This window comes from Lissotriton vulgaris, chromosome 6, assembly GCF_964263255.1.
Source record: "Lissotriton vulgaris chromosome 6, aLisVul1.2, whole genome shotgun sequence".
NCBI lineage: Eukaryota > Metazoa > Chordata > Amphibia > Caudata > Salamandridae > Lissotriton > Lissotriton vulgaris.
Genome location: NC_141694.1, coordinates 21,851,821 through 21,877,078, shown reverse-complemented (window position 1 = coordinate 21,877,078; position 25,258 = coordinate 21,851,821). Strand labels below are relative to the sequence as shown.

Genomic DNA, 25,258 nt, shown 5'->3' with positions numbered 1-25,258 from the left:
ACCACTACTGCACCCACAGTGGCAAAGGACCTGATGGGGGGTTTTACCCGCATGGGTTTTTTTCATGTCTTGTATATATTATTGAGGTTTTCTCTGTGTCGTGTTATTTTTGTATATCTAGGTTATGTGAATTGAGTATAGAAAATGCTCCTAAAAAAGATTTTGAAGAGTAAAAGAAAAAGAAAACAATTAGTAAATTCCTGATCAAAACATGTGAATGATCTCAGTGGTGAATGATTGTGTGAAAAGATATCAGTACTGGCATTTGTGTTGTTTCTATAACTTTCTAAAAGTGGCATGTCTAAAATAGTAATGTAAGATCCAACTGCACCAGTAAGAAGTATTTATCACCACTATTCTAAACATACCAAACATTGCAACGCCGCCCCTTTCTGATCGGGAATTACCACTTCAAAAGTATATAAGGGAATTCCTTAGCCTATGAGAGGAGTATGCCTTACGGCAGTGAGAAAATTAAATAGGCTGTTTGTCACTACCAGGACATGCCACACATAAGGCACGTGTCCTACCTTTTACTTACACAGCACCCTCCCCATAGGGCTACCTTAGGGGTGACCTATGTGTAATAAAAGGGGAGTTTAAGGCTTGCCAAGTAGTTTTACATGACAAGTCAAAGTGGCAGTAAACTGCCCACATATGCCCTGCAGTGGCAGCCTGAGACAGGTTTAAAGGCTACTTCTATGGGTGGCACAAGCAGCACTGCAGGCCAGTGTAGCATTTAATTTACAGGCCCTGGATATATGGTATACCACTTTACAAGGGGCTTACAAGTAGATCAAATGTGCCAAACATGTGTAAACCAATCATACCTTGTTTAGAGTTTAGAGGAGGGTGCACTGGCACTTTAGCACTGAGTAGTGTGGTAAAGTGCTCAGAGTCCTAAAGCTAACAAAAGGAAGGTCAGAAAAATAGGCAGAGAAAGGCAAAAAGTTTGGATATAACCCTATAGAAAATGTCAGGTCCAACACTCACACATACCTTCAAGGCACTACATAACAATGGCTCAGTAAACTTCAACAATCGCGTCTGATTTCACAAACCTTCAAAACACCTCCTCTCATTTGAACTCTTGCTTTCACAAATCCCACGCATTTGGAAAACCAGATGTGGTGGTCGAGCATTTTCCTATATTGCTCCTAAAGCATGGAATGACCTGCCTCTACACAAAAGAGACTCCTCCTCGCTTCTTGAATTCCTCAAGACCTTGCTTTTCTTGTAGTCCCACCAGACCCTAGGTGTGGCTACACTCACACCAGCTCAGTGCCAGGAAACCCTCCCGGGTGGTAGTGCGCTCTACAATTCTGCATAACTTAATGTAACATTTGTAGATGTTTTCAATGCTCATGAACTTGTACAAAACAGATGAACGTGCAATGCACAGCTAGTTTTTCACTTATTTTATGTAAATGTACTGAAAGTCAATACAAGGGGACACACACTTATATGGAGACACAAACCTGGCACTATCACTGTCAGGGAGCCAGGCATGGCCAATGCCCACACCACACATTGTTGGGGCTGCGTGTAAGGGATGCTGGGAAACAAATTAGCAGCCATTGTATCAGGCATTAGGAGCTTTACACTGAAGGCAGCACATCACACATAAGATGTCATGCGTCAGCATGGAGACACAATCCAGGTGCAGCATGCCTGGCTGGCCTGCCCTGATTATTCTTCAAGATTGTGTTACATCTTACATGTTACATGTGTGCTTAAATCTATCTCAAGCCACTTTATGGACAGATGAATGCTACAGATCTACTTGGATGGAGTAGGCAAGCACTATACACACTAACAAGGTACAAGAAACCACAGGATATAATGGGATCTATATTTTGGCGGACGGGATATCCATCACTGTCCTCAAGATCTAAACCAGACCCTTAGTCCATGATTGTGTCATTTACATTTCTCTTCCATTAAGTCCAGCATGCATCAAGGGGCAATGTGTAACCCCACTCACTCCAGCCATTGACTGATTCCACTGGGAGTTACAGCATGCCCCCCTTTTACAAGGATAGAAAACAACAAGGGCACCCGAATGAGTCAGCACGGGACATCGGGGAACATATTTTAGAAAAACAACAGTGGTCCCAAGCTCAAGAGAATAGTGGCACAAAATAAATATAGACACAATGGCACTATATTAAGTAGTGACTTGTCCAGCCGGACAGAGGTCCAATTTTTACTTTAGAAAAGAATATTCTGATTGAATACCTTCAACATTTCCACAGAGGAGGGCACAAGTCTGTACCCAGACATATACAATCTATACTACTATAATAAAGGAAGAACTTTCAGCCTTTGAGGCGGGTAAACTCGGGAACCACAGCGCCAATCCACACACAATCGTCAGGGTGTGTAGATGGTTATAGGCTATATAAATAAAAAAAAAACGTTATTTAAAAAATTTACAGTAAAAAAAAAAAGTAGTCCCTCCGAAGTGCGTGCTCACATCAGGAACGCGGGGAGGAGCGGTGTCCAGGAGCGCGACGAGGAGCGGTGGACATGGCGCGGGGGAGGAGCGGTGACGTAAGGAGCAGCGGACAGGCCAGCGGCGGTGCGAGCAGCGGACAGGCTGGAGGAGCGGCGGCTGAGGTAAGGGAGCGGCGGACATGGCGCGGTGACGTGAGGAGCAGCGGACAGGCCAGCGGCGGTGCGAGCAGTGGACAGGTGGGAGGAGCGGCGGCTGAGTTAAGGGGACACATGGGGCAGGCGGGGGTCGGGGCAGGCGGGGGACTGGCCGGGCGGGGCCCCGGTCTGCTGGACAATGTCGGGGCGGGCGGGGGTCGGGGAAGCCTGTTGCTCCCGGACAAGGTCGGGACGGGCTGCTAGTTTCACATAAAGAAGAAAAGGTTAAAAAGTAGACCAGAGTGATTAGGCAAAAGCGTTTATTTCCTGTAAATGCTTCAATAACAGAAATTCCATTAAACACCCTTACTCGCCAACCTAGGCAGGTAATACAGTACACAGTATATGGTGTTTTATACAGTCGACGGCGTTTCGATCCCTTTTAAAGAGTCATAGGGATCATCATCAGGACAAAAATGTTGCCTAATTTTAACAAGCCATGAAAGCCTAAGGGAAAAATAGAGAGGGAAAATCAGGAAAAGGAGGTACAGTAAAATGTAGTTACGCGGCTCTAAAGTGAGGCGCTCTGTTAACGTGGCTAACCATGCATTATGCAGTGAAAAGAACTGTGGTAATGGATTGCTGTGGTGTTGTTGCTTGCTTTTAGCGACACGTGCAAGACAGTGAACGGTGACGATAAAGAGAGGAATCTCCGTGTGACTAAACGGTCTCTTATAAGCGATTCGTGCATGCCTACAACATGCTGACAAAATTAGGGTCCTAGTGGTGAACCTCCCTGATGGAACGACGCAATCGTAGGTAGACCTCTATGTCCACCGATGACCCTTGTTAAAATTAGGCAACATTTTTGTCCTGATGAGGATCCCTATGACTCTTTAAAAGGGATCGAAACGCCATCGACTGTATAAAACACCATATACTGTGTACTGTATTAACTGCCTAGGTTGGCGAGTAATGGTGTTTAATGGAATTTCTGTTATTGAAGCATTTACAGGAAATAACAGCTTTTGCCTAATCACTCTGGTCTACTTTTTAACCTTTTCTTCTTTATGTTAAATTGTGTATGTCTGGGTACAGGCTTGTGCCCTCCTCTGTGGAAATGTTGAAGGTATTCAATCAGAATATTCTTTTCTAAAGTAAAAATTGGACCTCTGTCCGGCTGGACAAGTCACTACTTAATATAGTGCCATTGTGTCTATATTTATTTTGTGCCACTATTCTCTTGAGCTTGGGACCACTGTTGTTTTTCCCCTTTTACAAGGAGCACATCCTTCACACAGAGTATTACCCATCAGTGCCAGGGAGTATTATGGCAATGTGTACTTTTTTGAGACCAGAAAAGCATTTATACCTTTAGCCATTGTCTTTTATTTTCGGGGGTGGGGGGGGGGAGTTGGTGAAGGCCTGGCAGCTTCCTAAACAATAAAGTTTGAAAGAACTCATGACAAAACAAAACAAGAATTGCCAAAAGGCTGGCGGCCAACACCAGACCTATTGGCTTTGCCAGCGCTGGTTTGGTTTTACTGTGGAACTTTAACGGTGCCAATTTAATGGTTGGAAATGTAGGTCAACATATACATGTAAAAATATGAGAGCCATTTAAGAGCGCTCAATAAGCCTGACTCCGATCTGGTGCGCCATCTACGCTTTGCAGGTAGGAGTAAAACTTGAGTGGGGGGGTCACCTGGTCAGGTAGTGCAGGAAGGGGCTGCCGGCTTCTCGGTCTCTCGATAGAGCGGCAAGGAGCTTCTCCAGCAGCTGGGTCTTCTGAAGGGATCGGCTGGAGTCTGGACACCGTGCTTGGGTTTTCAGGCCCAGCGGCAAAACCTGTATCACAAGTGAAGAGTGAGGTTAAGGAAGCTTGTGGATAACCTCAGCATCCAATGAGGGCTTCAGGAAAGAGTGTGAGTCGCTTGTAACAGAGACATCTGTGAGCTGTCTCTGTAGGGGAGTAAGATGTTTAGTTTGGTGATACTCCTGAACCCCGGAGCATGTTTTTAAGGAGGGCAATCCAGCTGAAGTCAATGGAGATACATTTTTGGGGAGGTAGGGGGGGCAGAGTGGTTCTATTGAAGGCAAGTAGAGTAGTGCGGAGTGCTTCCATTGGAGGGAAGATGGGTAGTGCAGAGTGGCTCTGTTAAAGGTATGTGGAGTAGTGTAGAGTGGCTCAAAAACTACCAACCTATCTCGATCCTCTCCTTCGCCACCAAAGTCTTGGAGAAAGCCATTGACTGCCAGTTCACAAAATACCTCGAAGAAAACAACCTGCTCCACCTCTCACAATCAGCCTTTTGGCCTAATCACAGCACCAAGACCGCCCGATAGCAGCAACGCATGACTTCAGGAGACTCCTGGACCTAGGCGGACCAGCCAGCATCATCCCGCAACCTCTCGGCAGCCTTCGACACCATCTCCCACCACACCCTCATCTCCAGACTCCACCACATAGGCACCCAGGACAAGGCACTCGACTGGCTCTCCTCCTTCCTCTCCGGCCAAACACAGAGTATCCACCTATCACGCTTCTTCTCTGCAAAGACATCATATACAGTGCCCTCATGGATTCTCCGTCAACCTTACCCTCTTCAACACCTACATGGCACCTCCGGCGTACATCGCCCGCAGCTCACCACAAGAATCAACTTCCAAACCACCATGACCAACATCTCCACCTGGATGAGGACCAACTGCCGGAAACTCAACTCAAACAAGACAGAGGTCATCATCTTCGGGAGCAAGCCCTATCCTTGGGACGACACCTGGTGGCCCCCAGCTCTCGGACAAGCACCCACCCCTACTGACCACACTTGCAATCTCAGAATCATCCTCGACACTCAACTCACCATGAAGCAACAGATAAACGCCGTCTCCTCTGCCTGTTTCCACACACTATGCATGGTCCGCAAGATCTTCCGATGGATCCGCGTCTTAACCAACAAGACAGTCACCCAAGCCCTCATCTCCAGCCGAATCGACTTCGGCAACACACATTACACCAGAACCACTAAGCAGCTCCTGAATTGACTCCAAACCATCCAGAACTCAGTGGGAATACTCATGCTCGACCTTCCCAGAAGAGACAGCATCACCCCCCACCTCAGGGCCCTCCACTGGCTCCAGTTCCAGAAGAGATGCCACTTCAAACTCCTCACGCATGTCTACAAAGCACTCAACAAAAACCAGACACTCCTACATCAACAACCGCCTACCTTCCACCAACCGACCAGAGAGCCTCGATCCTCCACCCTCACCTTTGTCCACATCCCCTACATCCGCACAGCCACTGTGGAGGTCGCTCCTTCTCCTATCTCACCGCCAAGTCCTGGAAGGACCTACCCCTCCACCTGCGCACCTCCAATCTCTAAAGGACTTCAGGAAACAGCTCAAGACTTGGCTTATCGACCACCACCTCTCCGACCAAGGCTCGCACAACCACGCAGTGTCGGGAGACCCCCCGGGGTGACAAGCTGTGCCTACAAGACCCTCTGATTGACTGAATGAGACACAGGGAGCTCAGTGTTGAGGAATTTTGTAACAAATCAACCTTTTCACAAAGCAGTAGGGTGGCATCACTAGTAAACAATGAATGCAACAAAAATAGTTATGTTGGTAGTTGATTAAAGGCAAAGAGTAAGTTTAAACAATACACCCTTGTCTTGATTGGGTCTCAAAAGAACTCTGTCCAGTGATTCATTCATGAGAAGGGGCTAAACAAAAGAAATGTCACTCAGACAAAAAACACAGGTTTGTATTGCTGTGGGGGCTGGAAGGAGTCCCCCTGTGGGATAAGACTCACATCTCTAAAGAGCTGTGCCACACACTGAGAGGGACTAACCCTCATGTCTAGATGGAACCAAGGGGGACATATATGATCAATGAACCATGGCTCTGGGGGGTTCCAGTTTTCTCAGGCATCCTACATATATCTTTAGTTCTTGTGAATAAATGAACTTGTATGTAGGATGTGCTACAGCTTCCTTCTATGCACTTGAGCGTTCGAAGTGAGACACGGTAAAGCTGAAGGTACTCACGCCGCCGCCATCCTTCGGTCCATTCGTCCAACTCGTCCGTCCATCACCAGCGACTGGGTGAGCTGAGAGAACTGGAGGCAGGAAGTCCACCTTCAGACCAGGCTGTGCCTTCGACCAAGGCCTCGATTCAAGCCCGCCTCTGCAACAGGGAGAAATAGCATTTAAAAATGGGGTAGGGCAGCCCCAGGCCCTTGGTGACATATCTGATTGACATTAAGAGTCCAGTCCACAAGGTATTTCCTGAAGCCACCACATTGCAGGTGAAGTCTGAGATGTGTCGGGCAGCAGTGTAAAGGTCCACCCGGCCCAGAATCTACCAACGAGATGTTCCATTACCATCCTAATCCTCTTCCTCATCCCAGTACTCACTATAGGAGGTTTTACCTCTTCTGCTCGCTTTTCGCACACCTTTTTAAAGCTTTTTGTAGTATTATGATAGATTGTATTAGTTTTAGAATGTTCCTGATTTGTTCTATTATGGAATGCTTCACGCAATGAATCCTTGTGCGTGTTCCAAAGAAATTTGATGATTTTGTATTGTTTAAATAACTCGTTGTTATTAATTCATTCATTTAAGTTTATAAAGAAAGGGGATTTGTAGTATTATGATGGATTGCAGTAGTTTTAGAATGTCCCTGATTTGTTCTATTATGGAATGCTTCTTGCAATGCATCCTTCTGCGTATCCTGTATCTATTTGAATGTTGATGCTTGTTCCATATTCTGAATATCAGTACACCTTCAGTTATACTGCTGATCTTCAGAAGGTGGATGCTCTAATAAATACCTCTTCAACTTCTCCTGGATTCTTGCGGATTTACTATATATTGATGGTCCCACTACACTTTCTTCCCTTACCATTAACCCTCCAAGCTCCTTCCATAAAACCTCCCTGTTCCCCAGCACTTCCTGTTCGGGCAGCGCAGCAGGAAGCCTTGCGGTGCTGCCCTGCGCCAAAATGTTGTAAATGAGGCCCAAGTTTTTTTATATTTACATTTGGCGCTGTCTGTCCAGCATGGCCGCTATGTCTCACACAGGGAAAAGGGGTGAAACAGAATGAGGGACTCTTTTTATGTCTTTCCTAAGGTGGCTTGCACTATGACTGCGCTCAAATGAGGTATTAAAAGGATGTTTACTTTAGTTTCCCTCCTCATGTGGCCTTGATGTATTCCTTACAGGGCACTATCACTTTAGAGCATGGGTACTCACAAACTTTCTCTCGGGGGCCAAATTTACAGTGTGGTTTGTGGCCGAGGGCCGCACTGGTGGGGGCGGGGTCAGAGGGGGAGGGGGCGGGGCTAAAACAAAACAAAACGTGTGACCATGAGGTTGCGCACAGGTCCCTGCAGCAGATGCCTTCATCCAATGAGCTACCAGACCCAGCATACATACTCTCTCCCTCCTGCCCTCCCTCTCCATCTCTCTCCATCCTGCCCTCCCTCTCCATCCTGCCCACCCTCTCCCTCCTACCCTCCCTCTCCCTCCTGCCCTCCCTCTCCATCCTGCCCTCGCTCTCCCTCCTCCCTCTCCTGCCCTCCCTCTCCCTCCTGCCCTCCCTCTCCCTCTCCATCCTGCCCTCACTCTCCCTCCCTCCCTCTCCTGCCCTCCCTCTCCCTCCTGCCCTCCCTCTCCTTCTCCATCCTGCCCTCCCTCTCCTGCCCTCCCTCTCCCTCCTGCCCTCCGTCTCCCTCTTGCCCTCCCTCTCCCTCTTGCCCTCCCTCTCCCTCCTGCCCTCCCTCTCCCTTCTGGCCTCTCTCTCCCTCCTGCCCTCCCTCTCCATCTCTCCCTCCCCCCTGCCCTCCCTCTCCATCTCTCTCTGCCTCCTGCCCTCCCTCTCCCACTTGCCCTCTCTCCCTCCTGCCTTCCCTCCCCCTCTCTATCTCTCTCTTCCTCCTGCCCTCCCTCTCCCTCCTGCCCTCTCTCCCTCCTGCCCTCTCTCTCCCTCCTGCCCTCTCTCTCCCTCTCCATCTCACTCTCCCTCTCCATCTCTCTCTCCCTCTCCATCTTCCTCTCCCTCCTGCCCTCCCTCTCCATCTCTCTCCCTCCTGCCCTCTCTCCCGCCTGCCCTCTCTCTCCCTCCTGCCCTCTCTCTCCTTCTCTTCCCCTCTCTCTCTCCCTCCTGCCCTCCCTCTCCCTTCTACCCTCCCTCTCCCTTCTGCCCTCCCTCTCCCTCCTGCCCTCTCTCTCCCTCCTGCCCTCTCACTCCCTCTCCATCTCTCTCTCCCTCCTGCCCTCCCTCTCGATCTCCCTCCTGCCCTCCCTCTCCCTCCCCCTCTGTCATCTCACTGTGTGTGTGTCCGTCTGTGTCAGCCTTCAGTCCGGGCTGAGACAGCTTCCTCAGCGCGCACACACAGACAGCCGCACCAAAGAACTTGGCAAGTCTTTAAAAGACCATGTACATGTTTTTGAGGCTTTGTCGTAGCACCCCTGAATCTCCACTCTGACAATTACCGCTCGCTCGGCCCCACAGAGAAGAGGTTTTGTTGTATTTCACCTCTTAGTGCCTATGCATCTCCACTCTACTTTGGGGGGCGGGGGAGAAGTGATTGTCAGAGTGGAGATGCGGGGCACTAAGAGGTGAAATACAACAAAGCCTCTGCTCTGTGCGGGCGGGGGGAGCAGTGATTATCAGTCTGAGTGAAGTGTAGCTGCGGCGGTGTTTGGTAACACTAATAAATAATTTTTTTAACACAGGTACGATTGTCTGCAAGGTCTGCGGGCCGCCAAGGAAGGCTTGACGGGCCGCCACCGGCCAGCGGGCCGTACTACGAGTACCCCTGCTTTAGAGTAACAATACTTATAAGTTAAAGGGGGTTCTGCCTTCAGCAAACGTTGCTTGCGTCCTGTTGGGCAGGTCAGTGGTCTCCTGGTGGGGTCCTTTGTTATGTTATGCTAAAATTATTTGTAGAGCGCACGTTCACCAGTCGGTTTTTTGGCGCTAAACATAGGCATAGCCTGGAGCCTGGTAGGTTATTCATATGCCTGGATAAACAGCCAGGTCTTAAGAAGTCTCCAGAAGATCTGGAAGTTTGTATAGGATCTGATGTTAGGGGGAAGGCCGTTCCAAAAATGGGGGGCTAAAACCGCAAATCTACAGCCATCAAGTCTCTTCAGTTTGTAGGTCGGTGTGACCAGGAGGTTCAGGTGGGTTGAGCGCAGATTGCGAGCACGTCTATATCTCTGAATGAGGTTGGAAACAAATTTCGGACAGGGGCCAAGCAGAGATTTGATGATGAAACACCCAATTTTGAAAGCGCAACCTTGTGTTACAGGAAGCCAGTGTAGCTACCTTATTAGAGGGGAAGCGTGTTGCCATCTAGGCCGACGGAGAATCAGTCTAGCAGCCTGATTCTGCACCAGCTGCAGTCTTTTGATTTAATATGCCGGAAGGCTGAAATAAAGTGAGTTGGCTTAATCAATGTGGGAGATGACCAAAAATGAAACAGCCTGAACAACGCTTCCCCAGTGAGGAGTCTTTGTCCTCTGGGCCCATAGTGTGAGCTCCTGCCTGGCTGTCAAGGTGGGCAAACAATGCAGAAACAGAGGCATTCTCCTCCCTCTTGATGTCCGGGGCAAGGGGGGTCACTCTTCTCCAGAAGCGTACAAGAATTTATAGAAGACGGTTAAGTCCTTGTCAGAAGCTTACGGTCTATAGTGGGGCGGGTGTAATCCGGCCATCGTTCCATCTGGTTCTGATTCCTCTGGTGTTTCAGGGTCCTCTCCTTCCGCCGTTTCATCCAGAGTCTCTCCAGAATACAACAAAGAAGATTCGGGGTTCCCAGATAACTCTTCTGCTCCAAGAGACAAATATATTCCAAATGAGGAAATGAAATGCATCCAGGATGAACCTGGGTTCCTAAACTCCCAGGTCCAGAGTAGTTTACAGAGAGTGGAGGGACCTGGCTAGAGTTACTGGTCCGAGGGTCCTAGGTAGACTGTATCTCTTGGCATCGGGGGTTTGGAACTTCCTCAGGTCTCTCTATTTAGCCCCTGCTGGGTAATTTAGTGGGTGAAATGAATGTGCAGTTCCTAAGGGGGTAGGGGGAGGGCCCAGGTCTTTAATGGATTGCCCTCAGAGCCCCCCAAGGATGGCATGCTTCAATATTGGGCTTTGCTCCTCGTCGGGCCGGCGCTGCAACGCCCAACGGGCATCCACAAAGGGGCTCTTTGCCCCGGAGATCTTTTAGGAGACAGCCGTTGGGTGCGTGAGGGTATGCGATCAGGGTAGTGAATTGAGAGTGCCAAGAGAGTTTAAAATAGGTATAGTACTGCCACGGGAGCCAGAGTAGGGGCAGGATGTCCGCTAGTTACGCGCCACCCTTTTGACTAAGAAGCAGGGGCCAATGGAAATTAAAAAAACGTGGTGCACATGAACGTCACCTACAGGGCTACTTGACTGCCATTAACCCCTTCCATGCTGATGACGGCCGGGAGCCGTCATGGCACACAGTGCTCGTGTGCTGATGACGGCTCCTGGCCGTCAAGACCGCACCCGCGATCGGAATGTGCCGCACAGGCGCAGAATCGCGGCCTCGCCCAAGGGGTTAATGATGAAAACAGAGCAGGGTGGGGCTGAATATGAGCAGAGATAAAACAATGGTTCAAGATTCCAACCTGGGTCTGGGAATTCTGCGGCCCCTCGCCAGCCTCCAGGTAACAAGGCAATCCTGCTCAGCATTCCTATGCCGGTTGGAGGTCGTCCTTGTGTTTTTTCAGGGCTTTGGGGTCTTCAGGGTCCAGGACAACTGGATTCTGTAGGTTATTAAAGAGTTGCACCATTCCATTTTCTTCTGCCCTAAAGCTACCTCATTTACGGCCTACTCCTCTTCCAGTATGCAGCTGAAAGAGGGGGGCCTTACTGGACAGTGTGTCAACGTTATTCAGGAGGAAGGCTATCGTTCAGGTCCCACCAGGTCAACAGGGGCCGCAGAAACCAGAATGGACTTGCAGGACGCCTATCTCCATGTCCCCAAAGAACCAGTGAGCCAACGGGTTCTCAGGCTCTCTATAGGTACAGAGCATTGGCAGTTTTGATCCCTCCCCTCCGGGATAAAAACGGCTCATCGGGTCTTCATGAAACTCCTGGCTCCTGCGATAGTGTACTTGCACGACAAGGCGACTAAAATGTACCCCTACCTTGACGCTCTTCGGATCCAGCCCAGTTCTCAGGCTAGGTCATTGCAGTAGGCAGCAGCTGTCTAAGTATGGGCGTAAAATCCGTTTCGCGGGCGAATTTGCAGATTTTTGGCAATTTCGCAATTCGCGAATCGCGCGAATTTGCCCAAAAATCCGCAAATTCGCAAGCTACAAATTATTTTGCTTGGTCGTGCTTGAAAAATACAATATCGCGCGCGCGGCGTTGACTTACCGTGATTCTGAGTCCGCTGAGTTGTTTTTCTCCCGGTTTGCGTGTGCTGCGCCATTTTCGATCTTGCTGAATGAACGCGCAAGAGTTTTTCGAACGCAATTACGTTATCGCGGCTTGCCATCTTGCGCAGCGAGAGTTTGACAACGCAAATACGTCATAAAGGCCCGCGATCACGCATTGCGGGAGAAAACAATGGCAAACACGTAGATGCGGAGCGCAGCTGACTTCCGGCGGGAGATTTGAACAGCTCGCGTTCCCGAAATTGCAAAAATTGCAATTCTGCACAAGAAATCCACCGCAGGAAGCAATAACCTTGTGAAAATGATGATTTTGATCTACCCTCAGATTGACATTCGGCTGCACTTTTTGGTGCAGGAGTCCATTTTTTGGGGTGGGGTGGGAGGAAGGAAGAGCCCCAGAGTCTCCAACTTCTTGTTCCTGTCCAGCAGGCTCCTCCCAGTGCTTTGTCCATGTCCTGGTCACTTTTGATTTGGAGCTGGAGCTGGAAGGATTACTTTTTGTGGCTGCTGCTGGATATCTGTATTTGAGGACTTTTTGGACTTGGAGTTTGGATCACTTTTGGACTTGAGATTTTACAAGTAAGTTGGTGTTGATTGTTTAGGGCATTGCAGTTGAGGCAACTACAGTTCTAAAACTTTGTTCACAACTTTAACAAAATATATATTGTGGGTAGCCACAGTATCCAGTAGGCCCAGGGTTAGTCATAGGTGCACGATACAAATGTTTCTGTGATTTTTTTAAAACTTAATTCTCATTTATGTCATGGAATTTTAGCTCACTGTTATAAGTAGATTTTATTTTACATTTTGGGGTGCCTATAAAGCCTCACTAGCCAGTTGGCCCAGGGTTAGTGAGTGGTGCATGGACCAAGTCTTTCTGTGGGGTGTCTTGAATTTAAACATCATTAAGGGCATGGATGGCATTGGATTGTGGTGATTTTTGTGTGTTTTTTTACTTTTTGGGACGTTGTTGGGGCCTGGCCATGTGGGTGGGGGCCATTTTGAGGCCTGGGACAGGCAGGGCCTGGCCATGTGGTGGGGGTCAAGGGGCCATTTTGAAGCCAGGCAGTGTGCTCAGGCCTGCGCCCAGTTTGCCTTGCTTTCAACCATTATGCACAGGGGTACTCAGTGGTGCATGGGCCTAGTCTTTCTGTGGTGTGTCTTGAATGTAAACATAATTGAAGGCATGGATCTCATTGGATTGTGGTGATTTTTTAGTGTTTTTTTGACTTTTTGGGGCATTGTTGGGACCTGGCCATGTGGGTGGGGGCCATTTTGAGGCCTGGGACAGGCATGGCCTGGCCATGTGGTGTGGGCCAAGGGGCCATTTTGAAGCCAGGCAGTGTGCTCAGGAATGCACCCAGTTTGCCTTGCTTTCAACCGTTATGCCCAGGGGTACTCAGTGGTGCATGGGCCTAGTCTTTCTGTGGGGTGTCTTGAATTTAAACATCATTGAGGGCATGGATGGCATTGGATTGTGGTGATTTTTGTGTGTTTTTTGACTTTTTGGGGCGTTGTTGGGGCCTGGCCAAGTGGGTGGGGGACATTTTGAGGCCTGGGACAGGCAGGGCCTGGCCATGTGGTGGGGGTCAAGGGGCCATTTTGAAGCCAAGCAGTGTGCTCAGGCCTGCACCCAGTTTGCATTGCTTTCAACCATAATGCCCAAGGGTACTCAGTGGTGCATGGGCCTAGTCTTTCTGTGGGGTGTCTTGAATGTAAACATCATTGAGGGCATGAATGGCATTGGATTGTGGTGATTTGTGAGTGTTTGTCGACTTTTTGGGGTTTATAACTGATGTTCCTCTGGCTTCCATTGCTTTTAGGTGCACAAGAGAACCACCAGTGCCAGGAAGAAGTCCTGCAGCGGTGTGTGCAGCACAACGTCACCTGACGTCACGTGTGGCCACAGACAAGACAACTCTGCAACTCGTGGAACTGCGGCCTGCTGTTCTGACATCTCAAGAAGATGGCCCCAAAGAAAGTTGGCCGTAGCGCCTCAGCGAAAATAGTTGCTAGTGCCACTGCCAGTAAGAAGGAACAGAAGAAGTAAGTGGCACCACCTACCAAGGAGACTGGTGTGCCCACTGACACCTTTTTTGGGGAGAAAAAAAACTACGCCTGCAGCAGCAGCGGTGTCCGCTGGGGACCAAGCTGGAAGCAGTACCTCCGCTTCATTGGGCTCAGTGCCACCACGCCAAGTTAGGTCCAAGAACATGAGTGCTGCTGGGGCAGCCACTTTGGTTGTTCAATCACCATCGACCAGTGATCTTGACTCATCACAAGAAAGTATCATCCAATCAACGCCGGGTGTAACTCAGCTGACGAGTGTTCAACAACCACAGCCGCAACCACGAACACTGGTGCAACTAGTACATGCACAAGGAGAGGCACAAGGAGAGGCGCAAGTAGAGGCGCAAGGAGAGGCGCCAGGAGAGGTGCATGGAGAGGCGCATGGAGAGGCGCATGGAGAGGCACATGGAGAGGCGCATGGAGAGGTGCATGGAGAGGTGCAACTAGAGGTTCATGGAGCGGCACAACTGCCTACAACGCTTGATCCTCCAGAAGTAGGGGCACATCAGGAAATTGATATTCAAGAGGAGATATCATCTGAGAAAGCCACTCCTCCTGATGATGATCCATTGTCTTCCAGATCCCAGCAAGAAAAAGGTCAAGGAGGGATACTACTACTACTACAAGTTCTTCTTCAAGCCCCCTTCATTCTGATGACCTTGATCGTGATTGGAACCCAGCAATGCAGTCTGAGAGTGAGTCACGCCATGAGCCGACAAAGCCGACAAAGCCTAAAAGGAAGGCTCCCGCAAGGCTTCGACTTATGAGTGATGACGACGAACAAGAAGTGGTGTCTTCTGCTGCTAATGAGCAGTCTGACGACGACCCAATCATCACAGTCTTCACTCAAGCCCCAGCGGGAATGCAGCAGACAAACATTTTGACCCTATCCCGAATGGCTGTTGAGCGGGATATGGGCGGCGTGGCACTGGTACCACCACTGTTAACTACAACACCAACACGACCTACAGCTTCCATCTTTTTTAGTCAGAAGGGCCGGCATGGACCTCCATCCAGCTCGACCTCAAGTAGTGGTGCTGTAAGTGAACAACAGAAATGAATTCAGCCACGCCCATCCTCCACTTCATCTGGCATTGAAAGTCAAAGTAGCACTTCCACCAGCAGCAGACATCACCAGTCCGCAGTTTGGGACTTCTTTACTGTTAGCGCAAAGGCGGAAAACGTGGTCGTTTGTTTGATTTGTAAAACATCAGTTAGTCGGGGTAAGCTTGGTACCAACTAGGGTACCGGAGGCCAGAGAGGTCATCTCAAGAAACACCACACTATCATTTGGGAAGCACACATGAGGAAGATCGAGGAAGGCAAAAGAAAAACAAATCCAAATGTATACCTTGATATTACATCTGATGATGACGAGACGCTGATCGTGCAGGGGGGAAGTGAAGAAGCGACAGACATTTTTTCTGGTACACCCAGTACTGCTGGCAGCAGCACTGCAGTGATATCGCCCACACCCTCTACTCCCGCAACATGTATGAGGCACACTAAGAGTCTGGGAGAGACACCAATGCGAAAAACCACATCACTGGGCCTAACTGGTTTGAAGACGTCATCATCATCATCATCATCATCATCATCACGTAAAATGATCCAGCCCACCATTCGCGGAATGTTCTGGTCGGAGGCGCCATTTGAAGGCAACCACCCAACGGTACGTCTGTATAACGCAAAGCTGGCTAAAATGCTAGCGCTGTACCTTCTCCCTTTTTCTTTGGTGGAAGGGGTGGGGTTTCTAGAATTAGTGGCAACAGTCTGCCCGAAATGGAAGGTTCCTAGCCGGTCCTATTTTGCCAGAGTTGCAGTTCCAGCACTACATCAAGATGTGCTGGAGGTGATTGGGGCAGCTTTGCAGAAGAGTGCTGTTCACACTATCCACTTGACAACAGACATGTGGACCAGTTGCCAAGTCCTTGATTACATGTGCATCACGGCACACTGGGTCTCTTTTGCAGGGTCTTTTTCAGGGGTTAGAGACAAGTCAAGTGCAGTTGTTGACCTGGACACAGTTTTTCAAGCTACTCGGAAACATGCAACATTAGCCATGTTTGCCATGGAGAAAACTCATACTGCAAAAAACATTTTGGAGGAGTTTAACAGTAAGGTCTCTGAATGGCTGCAACCAAGAAATCGCATAGTTGGTTATGTTTCCACAGATAATGGCAGTAATATAGTTAAGGCCATGCAGCAAGGTGACTATTGCAGAGTGCCGTGTTTGGCGCACTGTATACACCTGGTTGTGCAAGATTTCTTGAAAAATGAAAACACAGTCAGGAAATTACTGACCACCTGCTGAAGAATCTGCACACATTTCAGCCATTCTTTTAAGGCCCGGAGGGAGCTGGGGAACATTCAACATGAACGTAAAGTGCCAGTCAAAGGACTCATCCAGGAGGTGACAACACGTTGGAACTCAACCTTTTACTTATTTATTTATTTATTTATTTTATTTATGGAATTTTTAATGCGCAGCTAATACCCGAGGGTGTCTAGGCGCAGTATGATGCTTTAGGAAACAGTAATCAGCACACAAACTTATTGGTTAAAGAGCCAAGTCTTCAAAGCCCTACGAAAACAAATAAGAGTGGGGGAAGTTTTGATATGTGAAGGGAGAGAGTTCCACAGTCTGGGAGTTGCAACCAAGAATCGTCTGTCTCCCCAGGTGGCGGTTCTTGTTCGGGGCACAGATAGTAAACAGCTAGCTGCTGATCTTAGGTTCCTTATAGGGGTGTATAGCTGAAATGCCTCTCTTAAAAACTTCGGGCCAGTATGATGAATGGCCTTATAGGCAATACATAAGGCCTTAAATTTGATCCTGCTCTCCACTCTTAGCCAATGAAGATGGCGTATAGCTGCCGAGATGGACTGGCGCCTTGGAATGTTGAGAAGGATTCTGGCTGCCATATTTTGAACAGATTGAAGCTTGTTCAAGATATATTTATGAGTGTTGAGAAAGAGGGCATTTCCGTAATCAAGCTTGGAAAACACCAAGGTGGTGATTAGGGTTTTTCCAGCTGATGATGGTAAGTACGGTAGCAGCTTTTTTATCTTTTTCAACGTAAAAAAGGCAGCTGAGACAACCCTATTTACATGGTGTTTGAAGGACAGATGTTTATCAAAGATCACTCCAAGATTCCTGACCTTTGCGACTGGGACCGGAGGAGGACCCATCTGAATAGGCCACCAAATCGGGGACCATTCTGGAGAGATGTTGCCAAAGGTCATAACCTCCGTTTTCTCCGCATTCAATTTTAGACAGTTACTGTGCATCCATGCTTGTACCTCCAGTATCCCCTCCTGGAAATTAGCTGCTACCACTGGGCCGTTCTTATGGACCGCCAACACAAGTTGGGTGTCGTCGGCGTAAGTAGTTAGGCGCATCCCATGAGATTTTATGACCCTTGCCAAGTCTGCAACATAAATGTTAAAAAGCGCAGGGCTTAACGACGATCCTTGGGGGACCCCGCATGGCAGTTTAGAAGTCGGTGAATAATAATTGCCCAGTTTAACTGCCTGTTTGCGGTTAGCCAAAAAAGAGGCTACAAGATCTTTGGCCAAATTATTAATCCCCAGGGCTGTGACACGGTCGACCAAGATAGCATGGTCGACCGTGTCAAAGGCCGCCGAGAGATCCAACAGAATGAGCACTGCTGCTCCTCCCGAATCCAGGATGTTTCTAATTTCATCGGAGGCCTTTATCAGCGCAGTTTCGGTTCCGTGTCCCCTCCGGAAACCGAACTGCGTATCATCCAGGAGTTCGTGTTGTTCAATGAACTCTGAGAGCTGCTGGGTCATGATGGCCTCTACGATTTTAGCGGGAAAGGGAAGGCAAGCAATGGGTCTGTAATTGGCCGTAACCATGGGGTCTAAGGAAGGCTTTTTGAGCAAAGGTTTGACGATGGCCTTCTTCCAGATCTCTGGGTAGACGCCTGTTTCAAAGATGGCATTACAAATGGTGGTAAGCGGCTGAGCGATGGTATTGTAGAGTTGATTCATTATGTCAGGAGGGCATGGATCAAGCGGAGAACCCGATTTGATCTTGGCAGCTAATATGCTGACCTGATGTTCTGTCACTAGCTTGAAACCAGAAAAAGAAGGATGGGTCACAGCCAAATGGGAGGATGGATCAGTCCTAATTTCCGCCGGTAGCTGTGGGAAAATGGAATAAATGTCCATTACCTTAGTGGTGAAAAAATTGGCCAGCGAGTTACAGAATTCCTGAGAATGCTCAGTTGCCGGGCCAGTGGGAGGAGTAGAGAGAGAGTTCACCACCTGGAATAGCATCCTCGCTGAGTTCTGGGCCTGTTCAATTTTACCAGTAAAGAATGTATTTTTTTGAGTAATGATAGCTTTCTTATAGATCGCCAGAGCATCTTTATAAATTTGCTTAGCAGAGGGACTATAGTGCTTTCTCCAGCGTCTTTCTAGACTTCTACAATACTGACGCTGGAGACGCAACTCCTCTGTGAACCACTGGGCCGATGGTGTAACTCTGTTTGGGCAATAAGATTTCTCAGGTGCCACCTGATTGGCTGCCTTTAATAACCATCCCTGAAAGTTAGTGGACAAACTTTCAGGATCACAGGAACTATCCGGGACCGAAGTCCTAAGGAGATTAGAGAGATGTGGAATATCGGCATTTTTCCAGGCTCGTGTTCCCAGTGATAACCGAGCTTTGGTCGGGGGGGGGTTGGATTGTATTGCTCGAATTCTAAAGATGATGGCTTGGTGATCAGACCATACCAATGGTAGTACTGCTATCAGGTCAATGTCTGGATTATTTGTAAACAGACCATCCAGTGTATGCCCCGCTTCATGCGTGGGACCCCTTACCAACTGTTGCATTCCTATTGCTTGCATGTCTGTAATAAGTTGGGCAGTGTCCTTAATTTCCATATCTTCCAGCGGAAAGTTAAAATCTCCAAGGATAGTATAATCCAAGGATCCTATGACCGCTTCAGTGATATCTGCGAGAGCAGCTAAGAATTTTGTTCGGGGACCCGGTGGCCTATAGACCAATGTCCCTCTAAAAGCTTGCTTCTGGGTGAGATTAATAACAAACGCGATAGCTTCGCAGTTTGGGGTTGGAATAAGCTCAAATTTTATCCTATAAGCATCTTTATGGATGATGGCCAAGCCACCACCTCGCCCAGAAGTTCTGTCTTGTCTAGCGACACAATAGCCTTCGGGGGTGGCTGAGACAAAATCAGGGCCAGAGGCCTCGTCACCCCATGATTCGGTGATGAACAGAATGTCCAATTCCTGGTTAATGATACAGTCCCTAATAGATAGACTATGTTTGGGGAGGGAGCGAGAGTTGATAAGTGCTGCTCTGAAGTACTGAACAGTTCGAGAGTGAGCCTTGCTAATTGAAGAAAGATGTAAAGTGTGATTAGCTACAAGTACAGGCGGCGGGAGGGTATAATGACAGCCCATACAGGATGACACTATGGGAGTAAGGTCTTTAGGAGGCGTAAGCATAATGCAGGACCTACCTAATCCAGGGTTCATCCCTCTTAGTTGGCTGGAGGTATAGGTTAATGTTGGTAAACTATCATGGATGGCAGCATGGACAGGGGGGGTGGCCCTGCGCCCGGATCTAGCTCGGACGGGCGCAGACGGGCTTGTCTTAGGCGCGTCTTCGGCGCGCGCCCGCTGCGCACGTCCGCTGCGCATCCTGATGAGAGAGGACTAAGTAGCTCTCTCCCGGAAGTGGAGAAGAGCTAGAACGCGTCCCGAGGCAGCCCCAAGATGGCGGGTGGTGCTCGAGGACGAGTCCGATTCGAAATGCCTATTCCCTCTGATGTGGAAGGGTGAGTAAAGTGCAAGTATGCGCTAAATCAATTCAACTGACTGCTGCAATTATTCCGTTTTAAAATACAACAATTTACATTAAAAACGTCAAAGCAACCTAAAATGCCTAAACACAGGTCTAAACAGGTCTAAATTATTAAAAAGCTGGGCGATGTGAGAACACTTCGTGCTCAGTGCTGTGTCATAAAGTTATCATGCTTGAGCGTCTGTCTGAGCAGTGCATGGTAATCAATGAGTATGTATTTCAACTAGGTTCTACTATGAAAGACATGAGGCTAGAGTTGGAGGAATGGAAGCTAGTTAAAAGCCTGACAGACATGCTTCGTCCTTTTGAGGTCTTCACGCGTGAAGTCGGCAGGGAGGACTGTTCTTTGGGCAAAGCTATCCCATTGTTGGTCATGCTAGAGCACCAACTGAAGGCGGTGTCTTCAACGTTCAGAGATGATGGTGAAAAGCAAGACGCATATCCGTTGGCGGAGAGGTTATTAAGCCGCCTAGTTGCCAATGAAAGGCTTCAAAACATACATACAGAACAACATTACATTTGTGCCACTATTCTGGATCCAAAGTACAAAAAGGCAGTGGCCAGCAAAGCATTCATTCCTTTTGATGAAGCAGATGTTTCAAAGTACAAACATTGGCTAGCTGTATCAGCCACTCGGTTCGAAAAAAATCTGCAGAATATTCAAGGAGCCGGCAGAAGTCCAACTGAATCAGCAGGCCATCCGGCGTCAAGTTCCACTTCTGAATCTGTGGGCGAAGGGAGTCACTTTCCCTCACAGCCGTTAACGACACCAGCAGCAACCGTATCATCATCCTCACCTGCACCAGGCCCAGCCATAATATTGTCGGAAGCGGATTGGCTAACTCATCAAGGGTTTGCTCGTTCCAGTGCTCCAAAGGCCACAGAGGGTATGCAAAGTGGAGCAACCGTGGAGAACCTTGAGTCGATGGTGCATGCCTATCTAGATGACCCAACAGAGGTATTTGTTAATAAGAACCCATTGCTGTATTGGTACAGGAAAATGGCTCTATGGCCACTGATCACCTACCTGGCTCTAAATTATTTGTCTTGCCCACTCGCAAGTGTGTCTTCTGAACGTGTTTTCAGTGCTGCTGGTGCAATTGTAACTTCAAAAAGGACCCGTCTCTCGGCCAAAAATGTGGAGAGGTTAACACTGATCAAGATGAATCAGCACTTCATACCACCAGATTACAAAGTACGTAAATGCACGCAGGAAGAAGAGGACACCAACTTAGGTGACATAAGTTCTTCTGTTACCTGACCTACTCAAGTCTCAATTTATGGATTTTGAGGACGAGCTCTACTTCCTTGACACCAAGGCCTGAAAATGACTTCCTTTTTTTCGTCCTTATTCACTTTTATTCCTGTGTGTCTTTCTTTGTTTTGCAACTTTTACCGCAACAAAACTCTATTCACCTAATCACAACAAGTCCATCAGCAGCACTGTCTTCATCTTATATTCCTTATTGATTTGAAGGTGCCACAGTCTGCATTCCTGAGGTTCACAAGTTCACAACTCAATCATGCTCCTCTATACTCCTCCTCCAGACTCCCCCTATCCATTTCCCTCAAGGCAGATGGATGGATTACGACGAGTCCCCTCAAGTGGGACTGAAATTACTGACTGACTTCATGCTTGCTGATTGATGATAGACTTCTGATATTGACAGGAAAAGCTGCACTGTGGGCCCTCACTTTCCGAAGAAGATGCGGACAAAAAGTAGAACAGGTAATGAATAATTGAGAAGATGGCATGCAGTGGAGAGCAATGGCTGTCTGGCTCTCATGAAACCAATTGCTGTTTGTTTTTTGTGCATGAAATGATGAATCATATGTCTTGTCTTAGTTATTATTTAATCTTTTACACAGTAATTGTAACTCATGTCAACTACTCTATTTTTTTTACCTTGTTTAATTCAAATTGTACTTAAAATTCAAGGGCCACTATGTTGCATTTCACAATATGCAAAATGTCCTTGGAGCGGACTCACTTTTCAATATACCATGATGATTGATTAAATAATATATCTTTTTTCTTTACAGTCACTCACTGGGATGGATGGATACTCAGCATCAGTTGGGTTTACGGAACAACTATGGCCAATTTGTGAGTGGCAAACAGGTAAACCAGTCTACAAATACTACAGCAGAACTACATGTCTGTCTATTCGTGGTATGTAGTGGTCGAGGGCGAGGCAGTGTACTGGGGCTATGTGGTTTGCTGCATACAATTAGATATGCTTTGTCTGTCTGACAAAGAGCCTAGGTATGCTACATCAGGTTGCTTCACTCAGTGGTGCCTGCCTTGACTGTCTGCATGGCACTGCCTCAAGCTTGGGCCAAACATCCGTTATGTTTGCAAAATTTGCTGTTTTTCGGTATTTCACAAATCTCGCAAAATTACCGAAAAATCAATAATTCTTGAGCGGAACGGATTTTTGGCCCATGCTTGCGGCAGGGCCATGCGACGGTCAAGGCAGGCACCACTGAGTGAAGCATCCTCCTGATGTAGCATACCTAGGCTCTTTGACACAGACAGACAAAGCATATCTAGGGTTTAGGGTTCAGTGCGATTTACTAGGTTTTTTGGGTTTAAGTTGGTATGGTTCACGCTGAGTCTAGGGCTCGGGGCCCGATGCAGGTTCGTTCATAATGATGTTGGCAAGGTTTTAGGGGGGTTTGGTGTTCTTTGGTCCAGAATTGGCAGAATTTTGGCCTTTTTGGGTGTTTTGCGGGCGGGTGCGTTTGGGTGAAAACTAGTCGTAGACATTCTTCTTCTTCTTCATCATCTTCTTCTTCAAAGAGCGCAGTGGTTCGATTTTGTTCTGCCTTGTTGAGATTCTTGTGAAGCGCTTGAACAAGTGACGGTCCAGGTAAGTTTCAAGAGGATCGAAGTAGTGGAAGTTGCGAAAACAGCAATGTTTTGTGAACAGCGCAATTTGTCATGTTTTGAATATACCAGTATTGCATGTTTTTGGGGGCTGTTTGTGGGTGTTCTAGATTTGTGGGGGAGGGTCTGGGGGTCTGGGAGCACTGCTGGGATAGCATAATTTTGATTGCAAGTGATTTGAAGAAAATCCATGGTGGGAAAGAGGAGTTAGGGCCTAGCTGCAGAGTGCGTTTGGACCGATGTTGACTGGTTGGCTGAAAAATTTTCAAGTATGAGTTTTTGCATTTTTGCTTTTTGCCTGTTTGAGGGTGTTCTGCTTTTTGGCGGGTGGCTGCAGGGGTCTGGGGGCATTGCTGGGAAGGTCCAATATCGGAATCAAGTGTTTTGTACCAAATCCATGGCGAAAAAGTTTTTCCGTTTTTGCTCACTTGCCTGTTTTTGGGGTGCTGGGTTTTGGGGTCTGGGAGCACTGCTGGCACAGTCTAATTTTGATTGCATTTGTTTTTCAGAAAATCCATGGTGGAAAAGGGGGGTTAGGGCCTAGCTTCAGAGCGCATTTGGACTGAATTGAAGGTAGGGCCATTTTTGCTTTTTGCCAGTTTGGGGGTGTTCTGCTTTTTTGTGGGTGGCTGCGGGGGTCTGGGGCATAGCTGGGAAGGTCTAATATCGGAATCAAGTGTTTTGGAGAAAATCCATGGTGAAAAAGTTTCTAACTTTTCAGAGTTTTCGCTCACTTTCGTGTTTTCAGGGGCCTGCTTGAGAGGGTTCCTGGTGTTTGGGGGGAGGGGGGGGGGGTTGTGGAGTATTGGAGCAACGCTGGGTATGGATAGTTTTGATTGCAAGTGGTTTGAAGAAAATCCATGGTGGCAAAGGGGAGTTACGGCCTAGTTGCAGAGCGCGCATTGAGTGATCTGGGAACTAGGCATACATTTGTCAAAGTCCCCATTTTTGCATTTTTGCTTTTTGGCTGTTTGGGGGTGTTAAACTTGTTTTCGCCTGGGTTGACGGGTCTGGGGGCATTGCTCGGAAGGTCTAATACCGGATAAAAGTGTTTTGGATAAAATCTAAGGTGGAAAAGTTTTTAACTTTTCAGAGTTTTTGCTCACTTTCGTGTTCTCGGGGGCCTGCTTGGGGGGTGTTCCTGGTGTTTGGGGGGTCTTGGAGCAACGCTGGGTATGGATACTTTTGATTGCAAGTGGTTTGGAGAAAATCCATGGTGGCAAAGGGGAGTTAGGGCCTAGCTGCAGAGCGTGCATGGAGTGATTTGGGATTGAGGGCTAAATTATTCTAAGTCTCACTTTTTGCGGTTTTGCTTTTTGGCTGTTTTGGGGTGTTACCGCCTGGGTTGACGGGTCTGGGGGCGTTGCTGGGAAGGTCTAATACCGGATAAAAGTGGTTTGGAGAAAATCGGAGGTGAAAAAGTTTTTCCATTTTCAGACATTTCGCTCACTTTGGCATTTTCAGGGGGCTGTTTGGGGGGGGGGGTGGTCCTGGTGTTTGTGGGGGGGGTTGGGGGGGGGGTTGGGGTCTTGGAGCAAGGCTGGGTATGGATACTTTTGATTGCAAGTGGTTTGAAGAAAATCCATGGTGGCAAAGGGGAGTTAGGGCCTAGCTGCAGAGCGCGCACGGAGTGATCTGGGAACTAGGCCTAAATTTGTTTAAGTCCCCATTTTTGCCTGTTTGGGGGGTGTTCAACTTGTTTCTGCCTGGGTTGACGGGTCTGGGGGCATTGCTGGGAAGGTCTAATACCAGATAAAAGGGTTTTGGAGTAAATCCATGGTGGAATTTATTTTCACTTTTCAGAGTTTTTCGCTCACTTTTGTGTTTTTGGGGGCCTGCTTGGGGGGGTTCCTGGTGTTTGAGGGGGGGTTGGGGGGGGTCTTGGAGCAACGCTGGGTATGGATAGTTTTGATTGCAAGTGGTTTGGAGAAAATTCATGGTGGCAAAGGGGAGTTAGGGCCTAGCTGCAGAGCGTGCATGGAGTGATTTTGGAGCTAGGGCTAAGTCCTCGTTTTTGAATTTTTCTTTTTGCCTGTTTGGGGGTGTTAAACTTTTTTGCGGGTGGGTTGACGTGTCTTGGGGCATTGCTGGGAAGGTCTCATATCGGAATCAAGTGGTTTGGACTAAATCCATTGTGAACAAGCATTGGAAATGCAATAGGTCTCGCAGCATTAGAGTTAGTGCTTTTAGAATTGTTTATGGGTTTTTTTGTAAATCTTTAGCATTTTTGTTTCCTGTAGCCAAAGCTAAAGAATTAAAAAAAAAAAGCCATAAACATTTCTAAAAGCTCTAACTCAAATGCTCCGAGACCTATTGCACTGTGTGAGGGTGAGGGGTTGAGGGTGAGTGAGGGTGAGTGAGGGTGAGGGTGGGTGAGGGTGAGTGAGGGTGAGTGAGGGGTTGAGGGTGA

The 25,258-nt window shown here is 48.1% G+C and overlaps 1 protein-coding gene across 1 annotated transcript in view; it reads right to left on the bottom strand.

The window, feature by feature from the left end:
- The window catches only part of LOC147706721 (uncharacterized), a 507,439-nt gene that overhangs the window by 109,738 nt on the left and 372,443 nt on the right, over positions 1-25,258 (bottom strand). Inside the window, exons 11-12 of the mRNA XM_086925573.1 lie at positions 6,645-6,783; positions 4,298-4,440 (exon numbers count right to left, since the gene is read on the bottom strand). Of these exons, the coding sequence (XP_086781699.1) occupies positions 4,298-4,440; positions 6,645-6,783 (282 nt within the window). The remainder of the gene's footprint in view (positions 1-4,297; positions 4,441-6,644; positions 6,784-25,258) is intronic.